The 13,379-nt window shown below is 43.7% G+C and overlaps 1 protein-coding gene across 2 annotated transcripts in view; it reads right to left on the bottom strand.

Moving 5' to 3' along the window:
• kcnh8 (potassium voltage-gated channel, subfamily H (eag-related), member 8) overlaps window positions 1-13,379 on the bottom strand; it is a 129,853-nt gene that overhangs the window by 75,718 nt on the left and 40,756 nt on the right. The window contains exons 3-4 of one of the 2 annotated variants that reach the window (XM_015955810.3): window positions 3,751-3,882; window positions 986-1,113 (exon numbers count right to left, since the gene is read on the bottom strand). In XM_015955810.3, the coding sequence (XP_015811296.1) occupies window positions 986-1,113; window positions 3,751-3,882 (260 nt within the window). Of the gene's footprint in view, window positions 1-985; window positions 1,114-3,740; window positions 3,883-13,379 lie in introns of both variants that reach the window. The other variant, XM_070541460.1, reaches the window with a different exon arrangement.

Here is a 13,379-nt window from a genome sequence, read left to right as displayed (position 1 = left end):
TGCGTCTGCATGGATGTAGACGTACCGATCTTTCGTAGTGAAGAGAGAGCTGAGCAGGAAGGCGAAGCTCTCGATTTACCGGTCGATCCACGTTCCACTCTGACTACCGTTGGCTGCAAGTAAGACACGGACTCTTTCTTAAAGGAGGCAAACACTGGTAATTTTTATGAATCTGCTGTGGTTTCTAGGATAAATTAATGCCTTGGGAATGATTTTCAGTGGAATAAAAGCTCTGGCACTCCTGTTTCATGAAGTAGACATTTGTCAGAGAGGTGGGAGGCGGATTGTAGGTCTTACTCATTATTATTCATAATATGCAAACATCTTGCCTCTGATTGGCTAACAGGTAAGCAAGTCTTCTGTTGCCTCTGTTCGTTCTTCTTTCTTGGGTAAAAATTCAGAGTTGATGTTTTATTTCCTTAAATAACACAAGCCTAAAGGAGTCCTGCCATGTTGTGGATTTGCTAATGCTAACTGTTAGCTTCTACTAGCTGAGTTGTGCTCTGGTCTCTCCTGGCAGCACCGGGTGAGTTCATGAATGAAATTTCTACAGTGTGATGTAGATCTGTGTGGCTTTTTCCAACCAAAGCCTTTCTCTGTCTGTTTTCTTCCGGTGGGTGCAGGAAACAGAGGCTGAAGCAAATTTTCACCTTCAACATGTATGTGAAACTCAGAGAGATGGAGGTATTAAAAAAAACTTTCTCAGTGAACCTCACCTTTAAGTTAAGAATTGAACTTTAAACTGGCTTGTATGCGAGTTATCTGCAGTTAACACAAAACTTTACTGAACCCATAAAAATAGTGTTATGTTTCATTTACAGTCTTTTTTTTTCTGGAAGGGTTCATATAGAGGAAAGACCTCTCTTGTCCGTTTCATCTACCTGCTCCTTCTGTGCTTCTATAGCAGCTTTTATCTCCTCCCCAGTTTGTTACCCTCACCATGTCTTGCACATCTCGCCCCACTGCTAAAAGTATGTGATGATACCTTGTTGAGTTTAATCTTGCTCTTCTCCCTGCTGTGGAGGTGACCGGAGATGTGGTAAAGCACCGTGCTGCTCCGCAGACGAGTCGAGGTGAAGGAAGAGCCGGTTTTCACCCTGCCGCGTCTTCGCTCTGTCAGCACACACACACACACACACACACACGCACGCACACACACACAGGTTGGTACACACTCAAATACAACACCATCTACCCCCCAAGGTGAACTCCTGATGATTGAATCAGTCATTATGCCTGATGAAATACATAATATTCTGTCCTAAATAGAAAAACATGAATATGCAACATTGCTCAGTTAGCACAAACCTAAAAAGGGTCGGAACAGGGAAATAAGTAGGTATTTACGATAATTAGACTTTTGTTATGTGAAAAAAACATTTCCTATCTGTGGTGGTTATTCAACTTCTAATAATGTCTCATTCTGTAAACACTGTCTTTAAAAAGGTTGATTTTCTTCACTGGGGAAAGAAGCAGTTAAAGTAAATTGTTGTATTTTAGGGAAGTGTGCCCTTGTGTGTGTTTCTTTTTAATGTGTTTTTGTAGCAGAGAAGGTAAATAGTGCAGGAGTGATGAGCTCAGACTGGAGTTTGGTAACAGCAGAAGGTGCTTTATTGCTCCGGGGGTTCTGGGCCCGATTGTCACAGATGTGAGCCAACGCAAAGAGACTAAGGCCAGTGTGTGTGTGTGTGTGTGTGTGTGTGTGTGTGTGTGTGTGTGTGTGTGTGTGCGCGCGTGTGTGTGTGTGTGTGTGTGTGTGTGTGTGTCTGGAGAGGAGTTATAGACAATAACAAAGCTGAAGAGTAGATGTGATAACTGCTTCTGAGTGTCCTTTGGAGAAGTGCTGGTGTTTCTGTGTGTGTTTCTGTGTGTTTCTGTGTGTTTCTGTGTTTGTGTGTGGACCCCAGACGGGTTGAACTGACAGGGCCCATCCATAACTTTGTGCAGCCTTCATGGGATGAGACATGGCAGCAACACTGAGACAGGGACGGTCTTATTTTTAGATCTAATGAATTTCTCTCTACTTCTCCAAACACCCTTGTGGGGGTTGAGGGGTCGTATCAGTATATGTTATGTACGATGGGTGTGTGTGTGTGTGTGTGCGCGTGTGTGTATAATGTTAAAAACAGCTGGGATAGATTAGAAATCGAGCCTGTGAAGGAAAGGAGAGGTAAAGACAATAATACATTTGAACAGAATAAGGAGGGGATTTAATAAAAGCAATAGTTTTGCTCTTTATCTGTTTTTTATTAGAGGTGCCTTAGAAATGAAAACCACAGCTTGGGGTGTCTAATGTACCGTACGAAAAGCCTGTGCCTTCTCTGACCTGCTTCCCAGTGGAACTTAGTGAAGTGGTGTTATACTGGACAAACAGCAACAATTCACTCTGAGAACAGCTGGTATAACTGGCATGGTCTGTGCTGAGTTAACCTCTGTCTGGATCTGAGTCTTTCTTTCTGCAGGTAGGCATGTCCCGGAGAGCAGCTGCAGTGGATCTTCTCATCAGTGGTCAGGGGATTTAAGGAGCGGCGTGACAACTCACCAGTGCCGGATGATTACTGTATTGGGTAGTGTCCAGCCTGTCCGCTGCCTGTGGACTGACTTCTGTATGTGTTTGTCTGTATCAGATTCTCGTCATGTCTTCCTACCATTATTCAATAAAACAGTTCATTTTAAACTTGCCGACTTGCTTCCTGTCACTTCTCACCTGCATTCGGGTCCATTCTCACCTCCCCATCAAGAATCCCAGAATACAAAACAAACCTGACTTTGGGAGGGCAAAAATACACAACAAACGCAGGACCTTCTTAAAGGTGTTTGTTTGCCTTGTTCATCTGTAAAACTAACACTAAAACATCCTAGCAACAATCAAGCATGGTGGTGGTAGTGTGATGTCACGGGGTTGCTCTGCTGCTTCAGGACCTGGACCACTTGCTGAAACTGATAAAATCTACTCTCTAGCAGAACTTCCTGAAGGACAACGTCTGACTTGTGACGTCAAACAGGCCGTTCCTGTTGAAACCCCCTCAGATGTGGCTGAATTGAAACTACTGGAACTATATAAAAGTTGGATAAAACTCCTTCCCTGGTGATCTGAGAGTCACAAAGACTAGATCCAGTTTTGAAATTTTAGGGGGTCTGTCATGTTTTCACCTAGAAACAGGCTGGCTGGAATAACTTAGAGCCTTCTACAAATTAAATCATTTAAAAACCACACTTTATGTCTACCCATGTAGCCTTTGTTTGTCTTGCTGATCTGAAACATTGAAATGCTTTTTGGCTCCAAGGCAGACCCATTTTAACTGTTGGGTCTGACTGATGGGTTGATGTCTCAAATACAGAACAAACATAATATTTACATAATTATGAGTCGTGTATACTGGCAAGAATCTGGCTCCATCATATACACCACAATGCTGGGGAGATGATACGATATACTATGATACTAAAAACCAGACAATAGTTGATCTTTTTTAAGACTGACTTGTAAAACACATCCAGAGTTACAGCGAGTTCTCCTGAAGGTGGAAAAACTGCTAACACCTAGCAGTCGGAGTTTGACTTTAACCACACAAAGAAAGAGTTAGCAAGTAAAATCTCAATGAAAAATGTATTAACTACTTTTAGATATCAATTTAGTATCATAACAAAATATCGTGATATTTAATTGTATCGATATTTTCTTACATTCTAATTGTGAGATATTTTATCTCTAAAATCCAAAGCGCCAGCATACACACCTGCACTTACCTTCTCTCTTGTCCTCCTGGATGGCTTTGGCCTTGGTGTCAGTGATGTCCTTAAACGATGCCAGAAAGAGCACCACGTCACCCTTCTCATTCTTAATTGGCACGATGTCCAGCAGACACCAGAACAGAGCAGCTGAAATGGAAAGGAAATAAAAACTCCAGTTAATACTTTTAAACTGGCTGGAGCTGCTCTGTGTGTGTTTAAGCCAAATGTGTGTGTGTGTGTGTGTTTAAACCAAATGTGTGTGCGTACGCAGGTGTGCGTGTGTGTGCGTGCGTGTGTGTGTGTGTGTGTGTGTGTTTGAGAGAGAAAAACAGTTCTGTAGATTCCTCAAGTTACTAATGAGCCCATCAACAATTGGAAATCACCAGGGACAGGCAGAGCCTTTAAATAGACCCAGCCAGTGTTCCCCGGGCACAGCGAGGGATAAACTCATCTCCGAGGTCCCGAGTCTTCATAAATAGGTTGCTTTTGTGTGCTTTTTCCAAAAACATTAGATGACTTGTGTGCTGATTACTTTGTTATTGAACCAGTTCAAATTTACAAACAGCTATAAAAACATGGCTGGAACTGGAGAAGAAAACACTGAATGTTCAACTTATCCAGTTTAAGAGAACGTCTCGTGGCTTTTTCACCTCAATATTTAACGTTTTTAGATCTTAAATGCGTCTACAGCCTGGGTGAGGGTTTCATATCAGCAGTAGCATCAACATAGTTCCTGCAAAGACTAAACCATAACACACACACACACACACACACACACACACACACACACACACGCACGCACGCACGCACACACACACATACACACGCACGCACGCACGCGCACACACACACGCACACATGCACACACAGCCTCCTCAGAATCAAAACCTGAAAGAATTGACCAAATCTGCTAAAAACTAATGATTCCTAATCAGTTTTTCTGTCAGTGTGATGCTTGGAGATGATTGTCTTCTAATCTCTGTTAGCGCTATCACACAACAGCCACAGTGAACTTAAAGAAGCGTGGAAATCCAGGAATATGACATAGGTTTTCTTGTGGAGAGTGGAGTAATTTAGCAGAAATCTTCGTGCTTCTGGTTGTACCTTTTCCTTCTTCTCCACTTCTATAAATAACAAATTACTGATCAGGAGGGATTTCCCATGGAGTTTCCTCTCATTACTCCCACTCTAAATCATCCTTGTAATAATGATGTGTGTGTGTGTGTGTGTGTGTGTGTGTGTGTGTGTGTGTGTGTGTGTGTGTGTGTGTGTGTGTGTGTGTGTGTGTGTGTGTGTGAGAGAGAGAGAGAGAGAGACGAGGCGGCACAAGGAGGAGCTTTCCTGATTGCGGTCTCCTTTCTCAGGCAGACAACGAGGGATTGACTGATTCAATCAGGCTCGTTTACTTTCGCTTCTCTGCTGCAGCAGAGTGAAAAGCGAGGAAACAAAAGAGGCCGTAGGAACAGAAACCAGCAGTATCAGGAAAAAAAACTGAGAGCAACAGAACTACTATTGGAAGCATACAGGAGATTCACATGGAAAACATAAAGGAACAGAAATTTAAAAAAGAGAAATTATGGTAAAAGGTAATGTTAGTGTTTGATTTTAAAAGCTGTATGTTAGCTACTGAGCTGGGATGGCTCAATGAGTAACATTTAATCAAACCAAAAGGAGCTTTATGCAGGAAATAATAATATTTGCCAACGTATCAAACAATTAAAGAATTAGCCTGTTAGCTCATTCCTGCTGGATGGAATCAGTTGCAGGAAACCAAAGAGTGCCAACTTGTGGTGCCAAGTGGGTCTCTTCTGCCTCTAATAACACTCGTGGAAAAAAAAATCATCCATCCGTTTTCTGTCAGTGTTTGATTTTAGGAATTAGGTGCGACGGTGGCACAGGAGTTAAGTACTCGCCCCGCAATCGGAAGGTTGCAGGTTCGAGCCCCGCTCAGTCTGTCGCTGTCGTTGTGTCCTTGGGCAAGACACTTAACCCACCTTGCCTGCTGGTGGTGGTCGGAGGGACCGGTGGCGCCAGTGCTCGGCAGCCTCGCCTCTGTCAGTGCGCCCCAGGGCAGCTGTGGCTACATCGTAGCTCATCCCCACCAGTGTGTGAATGTGTGTGTGAATGGGTGAATGACTGATTGTGTTGTAAAGCGCCTTGGGGGGTTCCAGGACTCTAGAAGGTGCTATATCAAATACAGGCCATTTACCATTAGGTGCCAAAAACAAGTTGTTTTAAAATGTCCCATATGTGACGTCATAATCGGGACAAGCGAAGAATCCCAGGTCAGTCTCGGCTCCCTCCCTGTTCTTAAAGCTGTCTTCTTGTTTTGCTCGGAAACTTGTGTTTCGGAATAATACCCGTTATTTTACCTTACCTGCTGCCTGTCGGGCCTTGACCTGTCACCGTATTTGGATCCTAACCACTGCAAACCATGACAGTAGGAACCAACCACCAAGGATCCAGCTGTTAAATGATCAACCCATGGGAGTATCTTTGGCTGAAAGCTGAAAGGAGTACGAGAGATCTTGTGCTGGCACACCCATTAGCTCTCTTGGTGGTCAGTCAGACATCTTCACTCTTCGACGTCCCTGCCGCTGTACACTGATCCTGGGGTCCAGCCCGACAGCCTTGATCCTGCCTGTTGGTCACCTCCACCACTGACTCGAAGACTACACCACCATTCCCAATGCTTGGGTTGATGTCACCATCTTCTTTCTGATGAGTCAATCTGACCCTTCTATGATCCCCGCAACAACTGTTTGTTCTGGTGTTCTCTCCTTCACTTGAGTGGGTATTGTTGATTCCTTCTCCACCAACTTCACTTCTGCTTCTCCACATCCTCCACCTCTTCTGTGGGAGACCATGATGCCAACAACATAATCTCAGAGATGTCAGTCCAGAGGTGTAGGCCGAGCACCATCTGCTACACCTAGAGGTTAACACCGAGCACCTGCCGCCGGACCCAGAGGCCTCAGTTGCGCCGTTGCTGTCTTGCCCAGAGGTCTCCTGAGGGTCCTGGTCTACAAAGGCTCCTTCTGAGCTCCATCTTTCCCCTTGTTCTGTGCCTTTTATTTAATTGTGCATCTGGTAGCTGTCCTCAGGAGGTGGGGGACTGGGTTGTCATGTCCTGTGTCCCATGTCTCCCCAGTCCCTTCCATATCCCCTCTCACCTTTTGTGCTTGTTTTGAGGGTGTTGCTGTCCCATCCTGAGAAGGTCCAGCGACCTCGTGGTCTCGTAAGGCTCGTTTTGTCTGTTCCCAGAGGATCAGCACCCTGGAGAGTGGCGCTCCAACACACACTGCTTTCCAGATCCCCTGCCTGCAACTCAGCATGTTCAGCACCATGGAGAGTGACACTCCAAGGATCCTACCAGAAGGAGGGGATCAGATTCTGTCTGGTGCTCTCCACAGCTACTAGGAGCTTTGTTTGTAAGAGACTTTGTGACTGGGATAAGGTCAAATCGCTTTTTGGAGCTTTATGACCTATTATGAGCTTTTTTGCGCTTTATGTGTTTTTGTGATCTTTATGAGCTTTTGTGAGCTTTCTAAGCTTTTGTTGAGTCAGGTTACCTCCTGTTGGCTCACCTTGTTTAGTAGCACCTGTCTTTGAATAATCTCACTTTCTAACCTCCTGTTTTTGGTCTCACTTATGTTGTGTTTTTTAGCAACCAGCCTTTAGTTTTATCCCATAGACTTAGTTAAGAACCTTTTTGTGTTTATGTTTAACCTCTACCTTTTGTAGAGGGACTATTTTGGGTTTGATGAACGTTTTTTCAAGCAGAGGCTACACCCTTTGCCTTATTTTATTCTGGTAAAGATCTGCTTTATTTGTGTTACTACTTCCTGGATCTCCTAGCCTATGAAGGGGTGTAACAGTGCTACCTGGTCACTTGATATTCATATTGTCATTCATTCCCAGCCACAGTTCCTTCTAGCCACTCCTCTGCCACTGTCCTTCATGGTTTGTCCTCCTTTCAGTGTGTAGCCATATGAATGGCCTCATTTTGTGTCCAAAAGGTCACACTTCCCCAGCTAGGCCGAGCTGTACTTTGTCCCACAGATTATCCATCGCAGGAGCCGTAAAGTCTGCTGAACACCATCTTTTATCTGTCTGCTGTTCCGTCCCAAGATGAAGGACACTTCAAGATTTTAAATAATAATTTTAATAAACTCTTTTTACTGTTTATTACAAGGTTTATTATAATCATCATAAATAATCAGCATGTTTCAGTATAAATGTATTTAATTACTGAAATTACTTATTATTCTTTGGGTTAATAATAATAATTATTTATGATAATCAGTAGTGTGTGGTCAGTAACCAGAAGGTCATTTGCACGTGTACACATCATGCAGAACTGAATCCAGGGTAAAGTTAACTTGCTCTCACACGTCTTTGCTCCATAACAACAAGCTTTCTGAAGCTGAGAGGGCGTGTTCTGAGGTTTTGTTAAAACCAAAATCTCCGCAGCTCAAGTCCAGTTCTTGAACCAAGCAGATACTCTTCGTGGTGACGAGCGTACCAGAGGAAGAGGGTCGGCCGCCCAAAGCCTCACTAAGCTGTTCTGTCACGCCGATACAATCGTTCAGAATAAACGCACCTGTAACCAGCTGATGCAAAACTCCTTCGGAGTTATTATTTTGAGACGTAAATAATTTCATAAGTCGTTGTGACCCGGAGACATCTCAGGACTTATTTGAGTCGCACCGAGGCCCCTCTACCAACCTCGTGCCCGGAGGACATCATCTCCACCTGACATCTCGGATCCACCAGAGGGTCTCCTGAACTGGGTGAGGTAGACACTTTCCGACAGATGGTGTCTGTATGCTTTTCTCTCTAAGAAACAACTCAGTTAGCTGCAAAACAACGTTTTCCACCCAGAACGCGTTTCTCTCTCTGGAAGAAATCTTCTGAGATCCATCCACGCATCCAACACACGCATTTCATTTTAGTTTCCATTTGGACACAGGGTTGCTTTTAATAACAAGTTTAATATCAAAGCTGTTACAAATTGTCATTTCTTTAAATTGTCATTTCAATTGTCATCTTTAAAACTGTTAGTAATAAATTCTTAACTTTTTAAACATGACTCTTTCTTTGAAATGAAACACAGAAAGGTGTATATTTGGTTATTGAATAAGCAAAGAATCCATTAAGACTTCTGTTTAATAAACAAACTTTTGCTATTAATTTAGTTATCTTAAATTAACATTAATCTTTGGATTAAATATAGACCAAGCCCATTGGCATATGAACTTCTATCAATTATATAAATATCCTAAATATTTATATATGATATAAACTTCATTTGCTAACTTGTTTGATCTTTCTCAGAATCTAACAAAGCTGATAGCAAACAGCGTTATTTCTAGTATGCAGATTGTCTACGCTACAAGTGTCAGGAGTTGATGGTGTTGCTATAGGACCCAAAATGCATTAAAGCGGGGGCAGCCAGGCAAGTTGGTAATTTAATCCATATTTATTAAAGAATCCAGGATTAACACAAGGAGGAAACGTAGGTAGCAAATAGTATAAATACACATAAGAGAGTGATGGGAAACAGGGAACAGGTGAGGAATGCTGATTGTTAACAAGAGGCAGGTGAGGCTAATGAGCTGAGTGGTGAGGCAGGAGTAACAAGACACTAGAAAGATAAGGAACATTCAGCAAGATACCTACAGGGAGACAGAAAGTTGAAGTTTACAAAAACGGTTGTTTCGCTGGAGTTTTTGACAATTAAAATTGCACCCACATTTTCTAAGTTAACACACATTTCTTTTAACAACGGTAGTTTCTGTATCTATACTGCTGCCCTTCAGCCCTCTCCCCCCTCCCCCTGCGCAGCGGCCGCAAACTCACTGATGCGCCTGCAGCCTCTCAGAGTTCCTGCTGCTCTAAACATTCAAATAATTATTTCATTTTCTGTTCCTCACTTCTGATTACCTTCTACGGTGTCTGTTTGTTGCAACCACCAGGTACAAAAACTAGCTTGTTTTTATTTGACTATTTTTCTGTCCTGCCTGTTTATTATCTTCCTGCATCTCCTCTCAGTCCTAAAGAAAAACTGCTACCTGGGTTCATATATATTCACCTTATGAGTTACCTTTGAACTGCAGTTCTAAAAGATCTACCGACCGCAAAAACAGCGGAGTGCTCACCGGCTGCATCAGTGAGGTGCGTCACCAGAGGAGAAAACAGGTGATGCGCCCCGCTCCACAGCAGCGAAACGCATCAGACACAAATAAAAGACAGAAAACATAAACGGAAATGAGCCGACATGAACGATCGCGTGTTCCTGTGGCGGTTCTCAGGACGCAGATGTCTGGAGCGCGTCAACGATCAGAGCTTTGCATGCGCAAGCTGGTTAAGGTTAGGATGGGGGTGAGGGGAAGGTTAAATTGCAAGAGGGTAAAGGTCACAATTTGGTTAAATGTCCTTTTTACCGCGGGTGTCAGTACCGACGCTCTGGCACAGTGCGTCGCCTCCCGACGCGCAGGGGCTCGTCACCTTCTGTCTTTTCCGAGGATTGCATCTTGTCGCTCATTATCATGTGACAGCGACTAGTCTATGACAGGCATAAAAAATCACTACAAAGCAGTGAAGTCGACTAGTCCACTAGTTCATACAACCCCTAACACACACACACTTCTAAAGTAAAAACTACGTCCATGTGTTTAAGTTTCAATATAAATATAGAATGAGCTGCTGGCTAATGATCCGCCATCCTTTAGAAAATACCACAGTGTATTTGGATAATTTTTGACCAAGTCTAGGCTACAAGGCACCTTGCGTGTTTCCTTGCTCAGCTAGCAAAACGGCTAACAAATGGAGGACAGACTTCTGGTAGAACATGAACATTGCAACACGCATTGGCGGTTTCTGATGACGTATCTCCTAGGCAACCTTTAACAGACCACAGCAAAGTGAACAACAGAGCCCACAACAGAGTGATAGAAGGATTTAGATTGATTTGATTTGTGTGTTTATGTTTCGATGTGCAGTAAATGTCTTTTTGTTTATGTTGTTTTGTGTCAAGGCCAGCACCTTCATCATTTTCAGCATTTGACAACATCTTTGAGGAGCCGTGCACATTGGTGGCTCTTCATTATTTAGGGAAGCAATTGGCTGACGTGTGTGTGTGCGTGTGTGTGTGTGTGTGTGCGTGCGTGTCTGCGTGCGTGTGTGTATGTGTGTGATATTTAATTCCTTTTCGAGGTGAGTCAGCTCTCAGAAACAGCTCTCTCACATCGACATATTCATTTTGATCAATGCCAAAACAGTCTGCTCCCAGCAACTTTGGCCACTTCTCAGGACTAGCTGGAATACGAGTCACTGAAACAGATTCACCACCCACCGTTTTTCAGCAATGTAACATAAAGTCAATTCATACCCAAAAGGAAATTGCAAGATCAACTTGTTGATGAGAAAACTGGAATTCAAAGCGATCCCAAGTAGAGTTCTTAGCTGTAAATGTTCAGGTTTTGTCGTTCTAAAACTGAAAGTCTGGAAAGTTTAGTGCTTTTTTTTTTTACTGTTCTACCACCAGCCAATTACAGACACAGAAAATCTAGTAACATACTGTAACAGCATATTCAATTAAATTCAATTAAAAATACTTTATTAATCCCAGAGGGAAACTGATTGCTGTAGTAGCTCAGAATAATAATAATAATCAAGTCATCAAAGGATTATTGTATATTACAATGGCTGTTGGCAGGAAGGATCTCCAGTAGCGGTCAGTGTTGCAGCCAAACTGAAGAAGCCTCTGACTGAAGACACTCCTCTGTTGTCGGACAGTCTTGTGAAGAGAATGCTCAGGGTTGTCCATCATTTTCTTGATTCTCTGGAGAATCCTTCTTTGCATTATCTCCTCCAGTGGTTCCACAGTCGTCTCCAGAACAGAACCAGCCTTTTTTATTAGGCTGTTGAGCCTTTTCAGGTCCCTGCTTCTGATGCTGCTACCCCAACAGACGATGGCTGAAGAGATTACACTCTCAAAAACAGACTTGTAGAAGATCTGCAGCATCTTGCTACAGACATTGAAGGACCTAAGCGTCCATAAGAAGTGCAGTCTGCTGTGTCCCTTCTTGTAAACGGCTTGGCTGTTCTTTCTCCAGTCCAGTCTGTTGTCCAGGTGAACTCCAAGGTATTTGTATTCCTCAACCACCTCCACTTCTTCTCCCATGATGGAAACAGTGTTTGACTCCACCCTGTTTCTTCTGAAGTCTAAAATCATCTCCTTTGTTTTGTTCACATTCAAGGTCAGATGATTGTTTCCACACCATGCCACAAAGCGCTCCACCAGCTCTCTGTACTCAGCTTCCTGTCCATCTCTGATACACCCGACAACTGCAGAGTCATCGGAGTATTTCTGTAGATGACAGGTCTCTGATTTGTACTGGAAGTCTGAGGTGTACAGGGTGAAAAGGAATGGTGAGAGTACAGTCCCCTGTGGTGCTCCAATGTTACTGATCGTCTGGTTTGATGTGCAGTTCTTCAGCCTCACAAACTGTGGTCTGTTTGTCAGGTAGTCTTTAATCGGCGATAGTTGAAGCCCCCACCGGTGTCTTCTGGAGTTTCTGGCAAAGTACATCAGGCTGGATTGTGTTAAATGCACTGGAGAAATCAAAGAACATGACCCTGACAGTACTGCCTGCTTTGTCCAGATGACAGTGGGTTGGTTGAAGAAGCTGGATGATGGCATCTTCAACTCCAACTCCATGGCGATAAGCAAACTGCAGCGGGTCCTGATATGTTCTAGTTTGCTTATTCAGGTGGACCAACAGGAGTCTCTCCAGGACCTTTATGATGTGGGATGTCAGGGAAACCGGTCTGTAGTCGTCATTGACTGATGGGCGCGTTTTCTTTGGAACTGGAACAAGGCAGGATGTCTTCCACAGGACTGGAACCTTCTCCTGGGCCAGGCTGAGGTTGAAGAGGTGCTGCAGAATCCCACAGAGCTGCTCTGCTCAGGCCTTCAGTACTCTGGGACTGACACCATCTGGACCTGCAGCCTTGTTCCTGTTCAGTCTCTCCAGCTGCCTCTTCACCTGACTCCTAGAGACAGATAGGTGGGACGGGGAGGTAAATGGGGCAGCAGCATCTCCTGACTTGGTTGAAGACAGATATTGTATCACAGCAGGCAAAAGATCCACTAATGCTGATATGAGCTCGTTATTTTCTTCTCCATTATACATTCAGCTGGGCTCCACGTAACTGATAGTCAATAGTTGATAGTTATTAAAGTTTAATGTTGCTACAAGTTGAATAAAAGTATGTAATATGTTCTCTCTGGTGTCTCTGTTTAATCATTCCTTAATGAGCGTAGACCAATAATGGAGACTTTATATCCATTTTACCATCATCGTTCCATCCATCAGTTTATGTGCCAGTCTAAATGGAGCTTCCTCAGATATAGCCACAGAAAGATTTTTATGAGCACATAAATAATGAAGTCCCACAGATAACCACACTATCTCTGATGTCCTGAAAGTGTTTCAATCTTCCGGTCTTGGTTTCTGTCATGCTGCCTCCTTCACAACCCACGACATCCTCCCCCGGAGGATCCCACACACACTCAGCCCAACCGAACTCCACTACCCAGCATTCCCAGCGCCAGCCTTCTGGCTTACATCACCTGC

Source organism: Nothobranchius furzeri, chromosome 11 (genome assembly GCF_043380555.1).
Source record: "Nothobranchius furzeri strain GRZ-AD chromosome 11, NfurGRZ-RIMD1, whole genome shotgun sequence".
Taxonomy (NCBI): Eukaryota; Metazoa; Chordata; class Actinopteri; order Cyprinodontiformes; family Nothobranchiidae; genus Nothobranchius; species Nothobranchius furzeri.
This window is presented reverse-complemented; position numbering and strand designations above follow the sequence as displayed.